The following is a 17,836-nucleotide window of genomic DNA, read 5'->3' as shown; positions in this document are numbered from 1 at the left end:
GCTGTGGATGCTGGCACCTTTCACCCCTTCACGCCGAGAAACCCAAGACATCGACGCAAGCATGATCATGAAGGTACTGGATCATATTGAGGGATGTATGAGCCAGCTATGGTGATGATCCGTCAGGTTGACAGTAAGACGCACTGTCAGGAGGAAGTCCAGCCCGTTGTTGGTCATGGACCGCAAGTGCCACGCTCAAAATTGTGTTTTACTCGCCACTGACTTCAAACTGTTAGCCGCTATGCTTAAGAAGAACACATGGCAGGACATACCTTCCATCGACCGAGGTCAGGGCCTGCGGGTTTCGAGGCTTGAAATTGGCGAGCAGGTCGTTGTCAGCGGCTGGGACAGATGATCTCGACCGGAAGTAAAGAGATACTGCAGATATGAGCCAGCATCTGTGGACCTGGTATGCTTTGGAAGGCAACTTCAAAGACGCCAGGAAATTATCTGGACCCGACTGAAAAGTCTCGAAGATCTCCAGATTGGTTCCAGGGATCTTTGAGGGTAGAAGGTCTTGAGTATGACCGAGAACGCACGCTTGTACAGCTTCGACTACATTCAAGAAGTTGGATCATGGACTAGGTGACCACTAGCGTTGTCAGCACAGGGATATTTGATCGGAACGGTGATACAGACATGCACCCGAGCAAGATTCGATGCCTTCAAGGGGAGTAAGCTGATATAAATGCTTCACGTTCGCTGATCACGCGAAGCTTTGTATGGAAAGAATTTTCACTTTGACCTTCGAGATATGATCTGACGGAGGGAGGTCGATCAAGGAAAATGAGCTCGGAATGAGCGATGAGCTTATGGAAGTCCTTTCATATGAAAATCTAGTCAGATAATCAGCTCTCGAACCTTGCCCAAGGCCCAGCAGGATGGTACACCAAGTACGGTGTGGTGGTGGATGGGTCAAGCTTGGGGGCAGTGGATCTCCTCTAGTACCTGAGACAAATGAACTTGGCATGACCGCCAAAAGTCTCGAAAAGTATCAAATATGCAAGACATTGCAAGCTGTTGATGACAGAACCATCTCTGGTTAGTTTGATGATGATCAGAAACGTGAAATGTTGGTGGTGAGTGGGTAGCGTTTGGTCAGAAGGAATGCCAGGGTGGATCTCTTACCTGAACTGAAGGACCCACTTCTCACCCCAACCAGTCCTGAAATACATCAACGATGCAAGACATCGCGAGCTATGGATGAAAGAATCATCGCTGAGAAGGTTTGATGATGACCAGAAACGTAAAGCGTTGGTGGTGGGTTGGTGGTGGATGAAGAATGAGTGGGAAGGGCAAATTTAAAAAGGCGGTTGGGGTGTGCCTGTGAAGCTTGGCGACGACGAGGGCACAACAGCCCGCCTGGACTCTTATTCACTTGTTGCCAGGCGCGATAGACGATACTGAATGCTGGCTGCAGGGTCAAGAATGGATATTGGTTATGAAAGAGTACGTGGTCAACAATCACCTCATATGGGACCTGGACAGGGGTGAGGATAATACATGAAAGACCTCTACTGACCATGTTGTAGTCACATTCAGCTTCTTGCAGCATAATGCCCTACCCGTTTTTTTTACCCAAGACGACTCCAGGGTCAAATGTCAGTTGAAACATGATATCAATATCTTAAAAGCACAACAATGTGCGGCCATGAAGCGGCCAACAGACGCCTTCTCCTTGCAACCTGACAATACCGGATCCACTTACCTACTTGATGCATAGGCAACCAGTTGTGCAGGGCACAGAGGCCTCACCCAGCAGGACATCAGTATACATGGACCGACGTCCTCACCATTAAACAACCATATGCCACCGCATTTGCACACCTTCCCGATTGCGTAATATATCATTTTGCAACGGACAAACATCATCCGCCAGGCTCCAGTGGATGTTCAGAAGCGTGGTATTACATAGGCGGACAACATGACGGATAGATGGAGGGATCTGCCAGTGGTTTGACATTCGAACTGACTGCTGATGGGTCACAGTACTCTCATGAAGTTCAGTATGCTCAAGAATTTAGATAATATGGAGGAGTCTGTTACGTCGATTCACTGGTAGTGATTGAATTTGGAACCTACCATGGAATTGTTATTGAAATGCTCTGCCACCTGAAACCGCTGCCGCTGAATAGGATGTCTCCCACGTCGCTGTCTCTCCATCACCTGTAAAGCGCAATATGGTTGTTGAAGCAGATGAGTCTATCATGTGTCAGTGCCACCAGCCACCCTCCCCGGCTGCACACCAACACCACTGTCCCTAGATAGCTTTAGAGAAAAGACTGCGGTAGACAGCGTCGACGATAGGTTGAGCGCTGATCTGCCGACCACCGAAGAACCTTCCATTGAGTCCCTTGATGGCATTTTCGCCTCCCTGTACACGATCAAACTTGAGGTAGATATCACCTTGAGTGTTTGGATCAAGGGCAATGTGGACAACATGACCGTATTTCTTTTCACATTCAGCCTTCACATCGTCTTCGAGCTCCTTGACCCAGGCATCACCCTCTTCTCTGTGCATGGATTAGCGGAGTACTTGAAATGTATGAACGCTACTTACTCGGCCGGATTGAACATGTTACGGAGAAGCACACAGCGGCTGGCTTGGCTCACGGCAACAGGTAGTGGCTTCGATTCGGCTTTCGGCTGAGCCATTCTGCGTCTGTCTTCAGCAGGTTCTGCAGGCTCGTCTGTGCGAGCAAGTTTTCTCATCAATGCATCTCGGCTGTAGTTATTGAAATTCACACCGGCAACATCTGTGTCATCAAGAGCGCTAGCACCACCAGCGCCTTTCTCGTTGTCGCGGCCACCAGCACGGTCAAAATTTCCTCCAGAGCCGCCAGCTTGAGCACCACGACCTCCAGAGCCAGAGAAGGCAGATCCTTGGAAGTTGAGCTGATTCGGGCCTGGGCCTGGGCCCTGACCCTGGAAGCGTTGGAGGAGATTTGCTGTAGACTCAGGGGTAAATTTGTCATTGCCAAGACCTACACGGATGGGTCGGCCTGCAAGATCAAAGCCATTCATCTTTTCGAGTGCTTCTCGTGCCTGGTTCGGGTCACGAAACCTGCCAAGAGTCAGAGGTAGAACAACATTGCAAGGTCCAAGAACATACTGTACAAAGCCATAACCTCTGCTTCTGCCTTGTTCCTCTTTCTGCAGCTGAACGAACTCTAGCTCGCCAAACGGTTCAAAAACATTCTGTAAGTCGCTCTCAGTGATGCTGAAATGAATGTTACCAACATACAGCCGATGGAAAGGAACGCTGTTATGGTTGCCACTGGTAGCTTCTGGGTTGCGGGCTTGACGGTTTTTCTCTGCTTCAGTAAGCTGTGCGATGATTGGAATTCCGAGCAGTTTCTGTCCAGTGAGTTGTATCGCAAGCGGAACAGACTCTTCCTGACGGAACTCGACGTAGCCAACACTACAAAAAGTCAGTCAAAGCGTCACAACCCGCAAAGAAAAGAGACTCACCCTTTGGATCGACCACTTACACGGTCCTTGACAATCTGAGCCTCTTTGACAGGTCCGACTTTTTCGAAGAATTGGATGAGCTCTTTGGTCCTCAGCCGCGCCGCAAGCTGTTGGACGAAGACAGTACGTCGGTCACGTTCATCTTCGGTAAGCTGAGGCTCTGGAGTCTTGCTCTTAGCACGTTTCTTAGGACTTGGAGATCGACGTCGTTTCCTATCATCATCACGTCTAGACCTAGGCCTATCACCTTCTGGCTCCACTTCGTCACGACGGACTCTACCATTTACGCCAGGCCGATAGTATCTATCGTCCGCTGGAGATTTTGATCGGGATCTTCCATGACGCCCTCCCCGATAGAAGTCACCTCGGTAGCTGTCATCTCCATGCCTATCACGCCGAGAGTGGCGTCGATCGCTATCTCGGGATCGACTTCTCTTTCTGCTTCTATAGCTCCCGTTAGCACTTGCACGGTCGCTCTTTGGGCTGTTCATGTCCTCGTCGCCATCCTTGTCTCGTCGACGGTCTCTGCTGCGGTCACGTCGCTTTCGGTCTCTGTCCCGGTCTCGTGAGCCATCTCGATGTCGGTCGCGGTCACGGCGCTCATAGCGATCGCTTTTGTGTCGGTCTTCGCGATCACGATCTTTGGAGTGAGACTCTGATTCTTTGACGCCATTTGCTGCCGTGGAATCAAGAAGAGCTTCGACATCGAGACCTGACATGATGATAATTGGTTGGAAGGCTGCTTGAGGAATCAAGAATTGATGTGGAGGGTGAAGTCACTTTCGCCAGGTTAGACTCGATGCGCAGATGAGCGTTTGCAAAGCGAACCCTTCCTGTTTTCCTGGATTTGCACAACACTCTACGGCAGAGATATGTAGCAGTTGTCGTCTTTTGATATCGCTGAAGAGGAACTGATACGGATTCACTTGCAGTCTTCTTCCTGGACAAGTGGAGGCTGAAAAATTTGAGGGGAAAGTGGAAGTTGTGGCCCTGACCAAATAGAGGTTAGCGTACGTCTTACAGCAAAGCGGGTCACGTGGGAAGTGCAAGTAGCGAGAATGTCAGTTGAGGTGAAAGGTTCAAGACATGTTCCTTTTACTATCACATACAATGCTGTACAACAATATGCATAACCTTGCATATTGAAAGAAATTATGAGACGTGCTCTTGCTGCCGTCATGCATCTACCCATGCCTGCCAACACCATGCCATGCAATTGATTATGGACAACGACATAAAAGGGCATGTTAAAAAAGCCGTCAGCCTATGCCGCCTTCACCGGCTTCACATATTCCAATTGTGTCCCAAAAATCCGATCCCAGAACCGACTTGTTACTCCGAAACCGTTCTCGTAATCTGCAAAGTGGTGCTGGAGATGGTACTTCTTCAGCTCCCTGTAGTAGGAAGGTAGATTGCGATGATGGAGGAAGTAGTGGGTGAGGTCGTAGCAAATGTACCCGAAGATGCCACCTGAGAACACTTCAATGGCTGCAAACTCGTTGTACGCGAAGACTAAGTGGGCAAGCTTGTAGAATGGCGTAGCAAGGACCAAGAACAGCGTGGGAGGCATTACTAGACGATATCGGTCCATTGGAAGATAGTGATGAATGCCATGCAGCAGAAAATGCGCCGTGATCCCAACTCGGTTATCGGGAAGATACTTGTCAGCATGAAACAAGCACCGGTGCAGGATGTATTCGAACAGGGTCCAAAAAAAGACACCCAGAAACCAGTACGCTACAGCTTCAGAAGTAGCGGAGAGACCTTTGAAGCCATAGTAGGTGCCGTATGCGACGGGTGGCAGCCAGATTATCGGTATTACCCACCAAGCAGTTTTGCTCAGCGGTTCCAAGAAGTTTCCAAACAGCGGTGCAGAGTCGCCACCTCGATAATGGCGCGGTCGATGAACCTGCTCCAGATAGAAATCCCTTGAAAAGCCTCCGTACCAAATCTGGGGAAACAGAGGTCGGTTTAGGTCAAGAAACTTGTGTGTCTTGTAATCTATAGATATATCCGTCTCCTTTGACAGGTCTTCCGCTGAAGACATTCCTGTAGCCGCATATACAGGTCGCTGCTTCAGATCACCATCAACACCATTGTGGCGCAATTCAGCTTCGCCAGTCGCCGATGGAGGCAAGGGTACAATCTCATCAGGGTGCGAGCTTTCGACGACAGTCTTCATCACCGGCTCCGTTGCAACAAACCCGATCAGACTATCATCAAGGATCTCATAGGCGGCTTCTGAATGGCTATGCGATAATTCATCCTTCAATATTTGTGTGACATCCTTTCCTCCATATTCGATGATCAAGTCACCACCTCCGGGGTGGTCTGGTAGAAAGGAGGTGACATCATAGACTTTTGTCCCGATTGTGACATAGCAGGATTTGGAGGAATTGTGCGAGGCCACATCTGAACGAGGAAGGGTAGGAAGTGTCCGTCCAGGCATGACAGATGATGTTGATTCCTTACGCGATGATGCTGATTTCTTAGGCGATAAAAGATGTATTTCAATAGCGAGCGCACGATTTGCAGACGGTATGTAGGATAGCCTTCGAGTTTGAGATGCAAGGAGGATGGGCTGCGCAGCTCGTAGGAAGTCTTGTTGTGGGTTATGGTGCTGACAAGAAAGGAGGCAAATATTTCCACCTAGGCAGTGGGAGTCTGGGAGAACGGTAAAAGGCCGGAGGGATTGTAATGCGTACTACTAGTATGGTACGTCCAAATCTGCCAAAAGGCGCCTTTACCCTATCGCGTTAGCCCCTCCGTAGATGCCGAAGCACCACCTCCGACCACATCTCAGTCGAGTCGTAAGCTGCAACAATCTCCAACTCTTCAGAAAAGTCATACGTGCTGGATCAATGCTGATGCAGTTGTGAGCTTGTCTACACAATTACAACAGAAAGCTTTAGGACCTAAAACGCGTCCATGCAGGAGTGACCCAAATTTGTTGCTATCTTTCTCGAAGTCCCATTATAATTGAGAAGTCTAACTGTGAAGGGCTGTCTCTTTTTCATTCATAGATGCTTCTCGACCTAAATATATCTGTCACATCTCTGCACAGGCATAAACAGTGCTATCACACACTTCCTGTCTTTCGTGGTGATCAGTCCCGCTCATTGTGCAACAAGGATTCACACAAGATGACAACCCAAAAACATGGGAATCAAGGCTCACCTTCTTGCAGATCTCGGATTAGAAGGGACGAGAGTTGATTGCCTTACTACCCCTCCCCTGTTCAGTTGCTTCATTCGTGATTGAGATTGGTGGTAAACCTCGCTCAGTTCCTCCAGCACATGACGCTTCTGTATTTGGCCTTATTCTGGAGAGCAGGTGAAGAAATTATTTCCTACTTTGATACGAGCCTTCAGTGCCTTGAAAAAGCTTCAGCCACATCTTCAACAACAACACAACCACTTAAGCCGCACAGCCCAAAGAATCTCTGATCAGTCACAGCCTACGGCTTCTACTTTCAAAAACCTACTTTCTTTGTTTTTGTTTCTCTCCACCACTTTGTGTCTTCATCTAACTGCGCAATAACATAATATCTCTTCAGTAAGTTACACGCTACCACACCCCCTTCTCCATCTGATCAGCTAGGACACCTTGCCAGGATGGATCAGAATCTAGAGCCAAAAGTAGACCCACCGAAAATCAAGATCGAGGCAAAACGCCTGACGCCCAAGCAAAGCGGCATTTACTTGATGGGCGAGACTTCTCCACGAAGCTTTGTCGGCTACATCAAACATGGAGCATGGACCGAGGAGCAGATCCAGGAGTACATCGAAGTTCAGAAGAGACTTGCTCCAGATTGCGTGAAGGAGAGGGAACGAGCATCCGAAACTGCTGCCAAGGATGAAAACACCAAGGTCGAAGGCTCGACAGCCAAAACCGGCAAACCCTGCAACACCGTCGCTCAAGCTGACAAGGAGAGAGACAGCACAGACACTAGAGTCTCGCGTACAAAGTCACCGAGGCTGCTCGAGGTAATCCCGGAGACCGACGATGAAGAGTAACTCTGATACTAGGAACTTCAAGTAAGAGCCTCCAACACCCTCCATTTCATTTATGAGTCGACATACTGACGCTATGGCCTTGTACAGTCTACAGAACAACATGTCTTGTTGGAGTGGTAGCTGAGGAGAGAAGGATGTGGCCAATCACCTGCTCAACATGCAAAGCTCTAGGTAAAGGGATCCGAATTCTACAATACGCTTTGCAACATTGGTATCTCCAAGTGTGAAACTTTCCGCATGCTGATTCCCGGACAAGTAATGCAAAATCCCATTTGAAATTTCCACAGATGTCATGCTCTTATTCCAGAGAACTTATACCCTTATTTTCTCTGCCTTCTGAAAGCGAAACATTTCCACACTCCCATACCCACCCGATCTCCACAAGGGTGTAATCTCTCCATTCCCACATCGAAAGTTCTCATTCTTCTACTCCTGCCCATTCCTCGCTTCCCTCCTTTGTCCTAGAATTCTATCAAGAAGATCTTGCATATAGTACCCCCCCCCCACCCCACTGTACTCGCATCTGAATCTTGACCTCCCCAAAACTCTATTTCCACTTTGAAACCTGAGCGCATACGACCGTAACCTGAGCGGTGAATAAGCAGCCCAGAGCCGTAGTTGTGCAAGGCTTTTCTAAGCCTAAGCAACAATGAGCATCAATTGAATTTTACTCTGGGGTTCTTAGGAGAGCCGGATTCTGAGCCACTCTCTAACTCTAGTTTTATGTTCTCTAAAACAGATGACATCTGTTCCCTTTGTCACTGAATGTGCTCCCATGTGCTCCCTTTCTTATTGAGATGGACATTATCGTCCATTTGTACATTGATCTCCATGTTATTGAAATCCTACAATCAAGTCCCCAGACTCCGCCGTTTGTTTACTATTCTCATATCGGGAGACTTAAATTGGAACGTCTCTCAAGCTCACTGTAGCTGTATTAATTACAGTTCAACTCGCCAACATACGCGTTCTGGAGGACCAACGTAGAAGTCGTACCAACTAAGACGAGGTAAGAACAAGGCTGTGACGATAGTGGGTATTGATTCATCGGGCGGTGATGGTTGTAATCGGTAACTCTAACTGGTATTGCTGGATTCCTTTGGACGTTATAACTCAACCAAAACTGACCGATCTGGACGGCCGCTTCTGGGTGGCCCCCATGCCGCTTTATGTAAGTCGGCTCAGTCGCGCTCAGACTGCACCGCCACAGCAGCTCATGCAGCTTCGTGATGAGCTCAGCCACGCCCCCGTTTTCTACCTTCCGTCTCTTGCCCAACCGATATGGATCCAGAATCTGCCCTCCGAAAGGTATATACGAGACAAACATTGAGTGCTTCCGGACTTGGCTGCAGGCACAGTGGCTATCTAGCCTGCAAGAGGAATGCTCCTCCTGAGCAGGAATTTGCAAAGGCATACACAGGCGGCAACCGGCACTATACAATCTCGATATTATTCGCCCAATATGTCGTAGTGTAGCGGACACTTCTGTCGTCAGGAATCCTAAAAACTCCAATACGCACGTATTTTTCATTATCCTTCAAGCGGTTACCTTGGTTTGATCCCGACTCCGCAATCGTAAGTCTTTCTTCCCAATCCAACTCAAAATAGCTCTTTTCTATCAGAACCATGTGGACACCGGAAGTAATGTGAAGCAGAAACACTCTTGCACCCGCAGGAAGCCACTTTTCTCCCTCCAAGGAAAATACATAATCAGGATGAAAATCAAGAAGGCGTTTATCATCCCGAATCTGCAAGCCGTAGGTCAAAATGTCGTGATTTCGGACCATTGAATTGGTCGGATCTGGAAGAGTTTGATAGTGCAGAAGTGCGGCAGTGATGTGACCATTAACCCTCAGCAAAGCTGAAGCTATCGAACCAACGAGATTCTGATGGTCGTGGTTAACTTCAATATGGTTGACTTCGCAGTCATTTTGGCGTTGTCCTTTTACGTCATTCCAAAAATTGACCCGAGTGCGAGCTGAAGCCCATGACCACGATGGTGCCAAATAGGGACTTCTGTCGTAAGACAGACGTTCTTTTTCTTTTCCATACATATCTCGCAATAGTGGTATCGAGGTAAACCCGTCTTCCCGACCAGAACATGAGCCTACAAATTCGAAGTCATATGGAACAGCTGCATCTGATTGCCCATATCGGCAGAACTGTCGTTGACTAAGGCACTGCGCCGAACAAGCCGCCGAATATGAGTACTGGCATCTCCAGTTTCCATCTATGCTTCGGGTGCCATCGAAGCAGAGGCATAGACGAGTAGGTGGAGTCCCTAAATCCAAGGCTGATGACTCTATCCTCCAAAGTAGATCTTTATGGAGAGACTTTCTCCATAGTCCAGCAAAGTAATCCTTCTGAATAGAAGCACCAGTGGACTGAGCATAAAAGCTAACAAAGCCAAAGAAGGCTGGCAGACGATCTTGCTGATGTGTAAGGTGCAACGACGTGTAGAGTTCAACAGCTAACCACCAGGACTCTTCCTTGGTCCAGTCACTGGATTTTGGATTGGACGGCACATAATATCCTCCACACTGGCAGTCGGCAAATTCCATGCACTCCCAAACAAGCTCATGATGGGAGAAATGGAGCACCCTCGATGGTAACAGGCGCTCCTGAAAAACCCATGCTCTTGAGAGCAGTGGGAACACCAACGATGAATTTGACGCCCATAGCCTTTCCCAATGCTTCAAAGTTTTTCGGACCGAAAAATCACCAATTTCTGTCTGGAAAGCCTTCTCGTAGGAAGCATCGGAGTGCCAGAAGCAGCCACTTTGACTATCTGAAGAAGCGGTCGCTGCCAAAGTAATGTAAGAGTTCTGATATATACTGGCCATTTGTGCAGCTTGTGCTTGCCAATCAGAAGGGTCATCTTGGATGATGCAAAGGGAGTCAATCCAGATATTTTCGATCCCCAAGGATAGCGAGAACTTTATTGCGTCTTGGAAGGTTCGTGGAATAGACGTCCAAGGAATCCCTTGGAGCATGTCGGCGTAGATGCCGCGTGTAGTCATGTATTGATCTGATGCACCCCATCGGTGGCTGAAACAGGCATAGACGCCGCGTGCGTTGTTGGTTTCTTTGAGTGAGACTTCGATGGACCCAGTCGAATTCTTCTTAAACGATAAAATTCGGGTGGGGAGCAAGTTTTTGGACGATTTGGAACACTTCGAATGACTTTCCAAGCATTGATTGATGCGCAACCGAACCCAAGAGAGGCTTTCGTCCGATATTGCATCCTTTGGTTCAAATACTCGGTCTGCATTGGTGATCACCCCGTTAGTCGCAACCGATTCTGGATCATAGAGTCATTAGCATTTACATATCTAGTGCAAAGAAAGGCCCAGGTTTATTGTATACAGCAATTGAATTGGAATATTCATACCTGGGAGGACTTTTGCGCACGTTGCGTAGATCTCCACTTCAAGCTTCGGTCGCGAAGTTTTAAAGTATATCTCAAGCGACAATGTATTGGGTGGAAGCTTGGCTGGCCCTCGAGCATAAATGCGAGCGATAGACCTTTGAATCTCTCGTGTCTCTGGAACATACTGTTCAATAGCTTTAAGGATAATAGCACAGCGGCAGCATTGTGACGCTGATACTATAAGCTTTCTGGGAGCAACATCGAAAGCAACGCGGACTTGCTCTCCACAGCGGAGCAACCTTTTTTGGAAATCATGGCATTGATCGCAATGTTTAGGGTTGTCACGTGGTGATCGGGCTTGGCGGTGGTAGCTAGCTTCCATACCATTGCAAGTCTTTTAAGAAACAGGTGGCACTGTGGGCTCTTCATTCCTACGTAATCGATCGGATCAAGTTCATATGCAATTTTTCAAGCTCTGAATATAAATTTGAAGAATGGCCGTCATTTCAGTGACTTTGATAACTGGAACGAAAGCAGGGAGTGCGGTAAATCTTATAAATTATGGTTATTGGAGGGCTTCACTGCTCTAGTACAAAGGTGCCTTGATGCCTAACCGTTTTTGGCAAAATTTCTGGCAGTGCAATTGGCAAGCAGGTGGCGGAGCAAGTTTGGGGCCCCATTGCTCTGAAGTGCTCTACCATGGCGCTAGTATCTCTACTACGTATAATACGTAGTAAAACAGGCCTCAAACAAGACAGCTAGCTTTGAACAGCTAAGCGGCATTGCTTTGTCCAATCAATATGAACAAAGGTCTTAAAAGCTTCTAGACACTGATGTGGCGCTGTATCAAAACTAGTTGCTACTAGCGCCGTGCTCGAATACTTACTACTACGGCTACAGGCCTAATTTTTCTACCCCCCTGGTCGAAAACGCTAGTATCCGTACAAAACCTACTATGCAGAATTGAGTATAGATATACACAAAATCGCCCAATTAGGACTAGTCTACTAAAATCGAGTTTGTTTTCCATTGGCATCTAAAACTGCTTGACATCTCTCCTGCATTGACTCAAGCAACTCCTTGAGATATTCAGGGGGCACAGCATCCCATGCAGCATTAACAGCTGTTCGTAGCTCATCGTACTTGTGCAGGGTATCGCCATAACGCTCTTGTATCCAATCCTTCATCCAATTCCATACCATCTCAATTGGATTCAAATCAGGCGAATATGCAGGCCATTGGATACAAGATATGCCACGTTGACGAAGATCTTGAATAGTACCCTTAGCAGCATGAGCAGGTGCAGCATCTTGCATAAATATCAATCCTTCGCTGCTATTTGTTCGTATCCAATTCTCAATAAAAGGTACGATATGCTCTCGATATGTTGTTTCTTTGATAGTACCCCATTCTTTCTCCCAAAAGATACCAGGACCTTTTCTATCACCATTGAAACAACCCCAAAACATCCAACCTTTACGTCGTTGATAACGTTCAACAATACACGTAGGATCCCACTCCTCGCTAGATTGACGAGTAACATACGTTTTAGTATGTTGATCTCCATTAACCCATGTTTCGTCACTCCATAGTATCTTTTTCCATTGTTCATACGTCCAATTGACATGTTCAGAAGCCCATCGAAAACGCGCTTTTCGAGTCTTTTCAGAAATAAGAGGTTTACGACGAGCAACTCGACGTGAAAAGCCTGCTCTTCGTAGAGCATTTCGGATGGCATACCATCCGATATTGATCTTCATAGCAAGGGGGATTTGGATCCATGGAGTACGTCAATTAGCTGCAGAAGAACAAATCCACGCAATAATTTGCTCAAGTTCTTCTTCAGTAATAATTGAATGTCGCCCAGTATGCTTTTTAGGTGTTAATCGATTGCGAATAGCATATTGGATTTGACTTCGAGTAAGATTTGGTAACTGCCGACGAATTTCGTTGTACGAATAGCCTGCGTCGTGTAGAGTTTGGACTTGTAGACGTTGATCTCGAGTAGAATGAGAGGAATGAGAGGAATGAGGAGGAGTAGAAGGTCTATTAGACTCATTAGTATCCATATCGAATTAATAGAATGAGCAGGATTTATAGAATTCGCAGCATTTGCAGAATTTGCAGATTGACAAAATTCGTGCAAAATAGCAACAGGGATGCTGACAGGGATGCGTATGTAAAAGTGGCGTTTGTAAGATATTTTGACCAAGGGGGGGGTAGAAAAATTAGGCCTGTAGCCGTAGTACGTATGCCTGGTATTGTAGTAAGGGGTGGCCAAGTAGGCGATCTAACAAGTCCCTACTACGGGGAAGGCCTGAAGTAATGTTAGCCTCAGTGCTAGTACAAAGTCGTGCTTCAAAAGTCATTAATATACGCTAACTATGATAAAGTACGGCTAGCTATTTTGTCAGTAGTGTTATGCTAGTTTCTATTAGGATGTTAGAGCAGCTAATAAGCCGAATGCCTAACAATTAGGGGTCACTACAGGGCTTCTTCTCTATAGAGCACGAACTACACAGCACTAAGCTCAGCTAGAGTTTTCTAGCGGCGCTCTAGTTTTAGCGTATATCAATGACTTTTGAAGCACGACTCTGTATCTTTTCTGATAAATGTCCTTTACACAAAACAGCTACGTCTAAAAGAAGTTAGATGTAACAAATTAGCTCGTCTGAGTGGCTGCGTACAAAATTAGCTTCATACTGACGAATCATAGTGCTGAAATCTGGTATGAGAACTAGCCGCTACTAGAGCCTGACTAAAGATCACTTTAGGCCCCCTCCGTAGCACGCAAAAGCATTTGGCCACTTTGCAAGATCACACCACACTCAACTTTTTACCCCTTACCATACAAATTACTATTACATGGAACCCAGGAGTTCAATCTTTAGCCAGTCCCATCCGGGCTAGTCACCCGGAAGAAGACCTTCCCAGCTTGTCCAGGGCGTAATCTGGGATCCACAAAACATAGATCGGTTGCTCAGGCACGTGGAAGCTTGGAGCAGGGCTGCACACATCCACGGTTCAGGTCGGCTTAGTCTACTCGTCGCTTATGCTAAAACAGCAAGTGCTCAGGTCTGGAAACGCAACTCGCCTTTGATGAGGTCAGGTTTTTAGCGATAGCATGTACAGAGTACTTGGGTAGGTTGAGCAAAGAGTAAGTCTGTTCGTTAGGCTTGAAGTACTCATCCCAACATGGTGTCACGCCAGCTAGATGCAGCGTAACAACGGTTTTGGCTACAGTGGCTATATTCTCCTCGTTACGCCGGCACGAAGAGCCCACGCGCGCCTGCGGCACTAGGCTACGCACGAAGCCCGCGCGGACAAGGTGCGGCCCGATTTCGACCCATAACGTCTTGTCATCAATCATGTCCAGCGCCTGCGCTACCTCAATGGCCGCCACGAAGTCAACCATCTCGCGAGCCGCGCGACCAAGGTAGTTAGGGTTGATCGTCTTGCCGTCGAAAACGGCGGCGCCTAAGCAGAGGCGACAGTACGGAGTACTGGGATACTTGGAGCCTTGAAGTCACGTGTTCCGCATCCCATTCACCCTTCAGACCGAAGTGCCATGGGACTCAGACACGGAAACACCAAAGTACAGTCCATTAAGGCAACTTCCAGTCTTGATCAACAATGAGACCGGACAAGCTGTCTACGAGAGCCACTCTATCCGTGAATGGCTAGAAGCGAAGCATCCTGATCTGCCTATGCTGCCTAGCGATGAGGACGATAGATTATCTGCTAAGCAAGTTGAGGTGGTGACGGATGGTCTGTCTACCCCCCGAAAGACTTGAAGCACCAACCGAACCTCTGCTAGGTATGTGCGCCACTCTGGAACTCAGCATCTTGGAGAAGATGCGAGGCAAGGATAAGCAGAGCGAGCCATGGACAGCTAGGCAAACGCGCAAGGTTGATGGTGGTTTTCCGACAACTGGCGGACGGGGCTGCGTAGAGTAATGGCCACTTCCTGGTTAGAAATTCCATCACTTTGGCCGAGATTGCGATATGTAGTGTGCTGGGCTTTATGTCGGTGCACTTTCCCGACATCCATGGAAGACGAAGTATCCGCAGCTTAGGCAATACTGGGAAGGTCTTGATTTTAAGGTGTCTCTTGCCAGTACTTGACCGAACCCGCAGATATACAAGGACAAAGTGCTGAAACAGGGAGGATGTCGGCAGGTAGTATATGTTAGTCTCTTAGGTAGACCATCAGACAATCTTAGTGGTAAAACTCGTAGTTTTACCTAGGAGTCTTACCGGAAGAAAGTGAAAATATGAGATTTTGTGAAACAAGGCCAGTATTGTAACATAAAGTATATTCCTCACTAATTATATAAACACAAAGTACGAAGCAATAAGCAAACCCGAATCCTGTAGTATAGCTCCTCGTCATAAGCCCTCCTACCCAGCTATTCAGCAGCAACGTTCCTCGACTCCATTCATTTCTCCGTGATAACTCCCACCGTCTCCATCCCAGAGGCTTGCCCTGTCTGTGCCAGCTCACCAACACCATACCATATCACAGCCGCAATACCCAGCAACGCCGCCAAGATACTGAAGACCAACGCCACAATACCTCTCGCCGTGAAGCCTTCTGGCAGTGGTGCCGGGCTAACGTGTGCTCCTTCGAGGTTGAGGAGATCAGTCGTCCTGCCTGCGGCGTTACCCTGGGTTTGGAATTTGGGGTACGCGTTAGCAGCATTGCATGCGGCGTAGTGGTTTGCTGGGATGGAGAGAGAGGATTGCAATTCGAGGGGTGCCTAGTACAATGATGAATTAGTATTGACTGTTAGAGAGGGGAAAGGAGAGATGAGACATGCGTACCTCGACGAAAGTGACAGTCAGGCCACTGTCAACATGCCATTCAATGTGACAGTGGAATAACCAGACTCCAGGATTATCGGCGCGGAATCTCATGACGATATGCCCATTGGGCCTCACAACCCATGTATCCCTCTTCATAGGGATTTCTGGTAAGGTCACATTTTCGGGGTTGTAATCATTGCTGTTCTCTTCGCCTCTCGCCACACATTGGAAGTTATGACCATGTAGATGGAAGGGATGCTTGCCTGGATCGTGATTGTTGAGAATTATCTCAATTACCTGGTTCTGCTCGAGGACAAAAGTATTGGTGTTGATGCCGTATATGGCAGGGTTTGAAGCCTCAGCGCCAGTGGTAAGAACTGTGAAAAGGGAGGGTACTTTGGGACGAACATATGTGATGTCGTTCATGAACGCGTAGTTGACACCATCGCCCAGATTATCCATCTTCACGTCCAATTTGAAGCTGTAATCTGGATTTTCAAGAAGTGGTTCACGGTCGTAGGGTACAAGCAAATGATCATCGAACTCATTGTACTCATCGACCAGAGATGGAGTTGGCAAGGGAGCAGAAGGGTCGTAGACAAGAAAGGAAGTGACATTTGGGTTGAGCCCTTCAGGAAACTTATCGAAAAGATCGGCGTCCATGGCACCATTGATTGCGAAATTGGTAGATGTGTCGTTCTTGGCAGTGAGCAGTACACTGTACCGTTGAGCTGCAGAAACATAGATGAGGTCGGCCTCTGCTTCCTCAGTCCAAACGCCATCTACTTCTACGATGCGGAAGGTGTGGCCTTCGATCCAAAGGTACTGCGCCGCAAATGCCGCCATGTTGATGAACCGCATGAGGTAAGTTTTGCCTGGCTGGACTTGAATCTGGAGATTTTGCGTGTCATTCATCAGGGCTGCATTTGGCACTGGTTCTGCTCCGGTAGGATTGGTAACGCTTAGGAACCTCTTGATAAGCCCTGGCATCTCATCATGATACCAGTCGGAGAGCGTGATCACAAGTTCCTCGTCATACTGATTAGTGTACGGTGACTCAGGATCTTGGACGATAAGTGGACCTCTAAACCCATCCGGGTACTGTCCGTCTAAGTGCGAATGATACCAGTAAGAGCCTGCTTGATTCACCTATGCTAAATTAGTATTGTAAAGATAGATCGACATTATCGGAAAAATACAGTGAAGTTGTACGTGAAGGAGCCTCCAGGTGGTACTCCGCATTGTGTTGTGCCAACCACGCCGTCCATATGGGTTGTGCCATTCATGAAGAGCCCATGAAAATGAATAGATGTCGACTGGTTGCCGAGATTATTGTTCAGGTTGACGATCAGTCTATCACCAACGATAGCCTCGATCCGTGGAATGGGCCACTGTCCATTGATGCCAATAACGGCCCTCTCAAAGAGGCCATCGGGGTTTGCCCTCACCCACTCGGCGGTGAAATTGTAGACACGAGTGGCGGCTTCAGCGAGAGAGCAGAATGTGAGGACAAAACAGATGAGGTAGTTGGAAAGTGAGAGCGCCATTGCTCTCAATGAAAAGGGTCTGTGTCAAGGTGTGCGGCTGCTTGCCCATCAAGGATTCAAAATCTGATAAGATCTTGGAAGTAGAAAGTTCATAGTAGCACCCCTTGGCTTAGATCGTCTAGAAGTAGCCGCCGAACAAAGACATGGAGGTTATCCAGTCTGCACGGCTTCCGATGCTGCTCAAATGCTAGTGATGAACGGAGATATTGTTGCCGATCAGATTTGATAATCAAGAGATTGGATTCGTCAAGAAAAAGTTATCTGATCCGCTGGTGTTAGCTGGTAGCCATTAATGTTGCTGTCGGCGAATAGGCTCTAGAGTGTTCTTTGGATCCAATAACAACCAACGGCATGTAACCAGTTTAGTGAAGGCTGGCTGCACATGGAGCGAGGGCTGGTCTAGATCGGCTTGACAAAAGCTTGAAGCAGTAGCTTCAGCCGGAGCTTGTGTCTGTTCCGCAGTGGAACTATGCCCGAGCTAGCGTAGGTAATATCCTCGTGATTGTCTGGCCTTTGAAGCAAACTCGTGAAACGTGACACAAAGAAAGGGTGTATAGTGGTAGGCGGTGTGCTCAAAATTGGACTTCTTGGAATTGGATGTGGCAGTCAGAACGATTGCGAGTGCG

General features: G+C 47.8%; 5 protein-coding genes across 5 annotated transcripts; 1 reads left to right on the top strand and 4 right to left on the bottom strand.

Annotated features, from left to right (window-relative positions):
* Positions 1 to 2,260: 2,260 nt before the first annotated feature.
* EPUS_02945 (uncharacterized protein) lies at positions 2,261 to 4,190 on the bottom strand (the record flags this gene model as incomplete). The annotated part of the gene is made up of 4 exons (XM_007804032.1): positions 2,261 to 2,513; positions 2,561 to 3,064; positions 3,113 to 3,421; positions 3,472 to 4,190. The coding sequence occupies 4 exons, from the start codon at positions 4,188 to 4,190 to the stop codon at positions 2,261 to 2,263; spliced, it is 1,785 nt and encodes a 594-aa protein (XP_007802223.1).
* A 545-nt stretch (positions 4,191 to 4,735) lies between these two features.
* On the bottom strand, positions 4,736 to 5,920 carry EPUS_02944 (uncharacterized protein; the record flags this gene model as incomplete). Its single annotated transcript, XM_007804031.1, has 1 exon — positions 4,736 to 5,920. One exon carries the CDS (start codon positions 5,918 to 5,920, stop codon positions 4,736 to 4,738), a length of 1,185 nt encoding a protein of 394 aa, XP_007802222.1.
* A 1,165-nt stretch (positions 5,921 to 7,085) lies between these two features.
* On the top strand, positions 7,086 to 7,487 carry EPUS_02943 (uncharacterized protein; the record flags this gene model as incomplete). Its single annotated transcript, XM_007804030.1, has 1 exon — positions 7,086 to 7,487. One exon carries the CDS (start codon positions 7,086 to 7,088, stop codon positions 7,485 to 7,487), a length of 402 nt encoding a protein of 133 aa, XP_007802221.1.
* A 1,433-nt stretch (positions 7,488 to 8,920) lies between these two features.
* EPUS_02942 (uncharacterized protein) lies at positions 8,921 to 12,583 on the bottom strand (the record flags this gene model as incomplete). Its single annotated transcript, XM_007804029.1, has 2 exons — positions 8,921 to 10,752; positions 12,403 to 12,583. 2 exons carry the CDS (start codon positions 12,581 to 12,583, stop codon positions 8,921 to 8,923), a joined length of 2,013 nt encoding a protein of 670 aa, XP_007802220.1.
* A 1,329-nt stretch (positions 12,584 to 13,912) lies between these two features.
* Positions 13,913 to 17,210, bottom strand: EPUS_02941 (uncharacterized protein; the record flags this gene model as incomplete). The annotated part of the gene is made up of 4 exons (XM_007804028.1): positions 13,913 to 14,334; positions 15,362 to 15,617; positions 15,682 to 16,812; positions 16,863 to 17,210. The coding sequence occupies 4 exons, from the start codon at positions 17,208 to 17,210 to the stop codon at positions 13,913 to 13,915; spliced, it is 2,157 nt and encodes a 718-aa protein (XP_007802219.1).
* Positions 17,211 to 17,836: the final 626 nt, after the last annotated feature.

Source organism: Endocarpon pusillum (genome assembly GCF_000464535.1).
Source record: "Endocarpon pusillum Z07020 unplaced genomic scaffold scaffold2751, whole genome shotgun sequence".
NCBI classification, from domain to species: Eukaryota; Fungi; Ascomycota; class Eurotiomycetes; order Verrucariales; family Verrucariaceae; genus Endocarpon; species Endocarpon pusillum.
The sequence above is the reverse complement of the archived record's forward strand: the minus strand, read 5'-3'. Positions and strand labels throughout refer to the sequence as shown.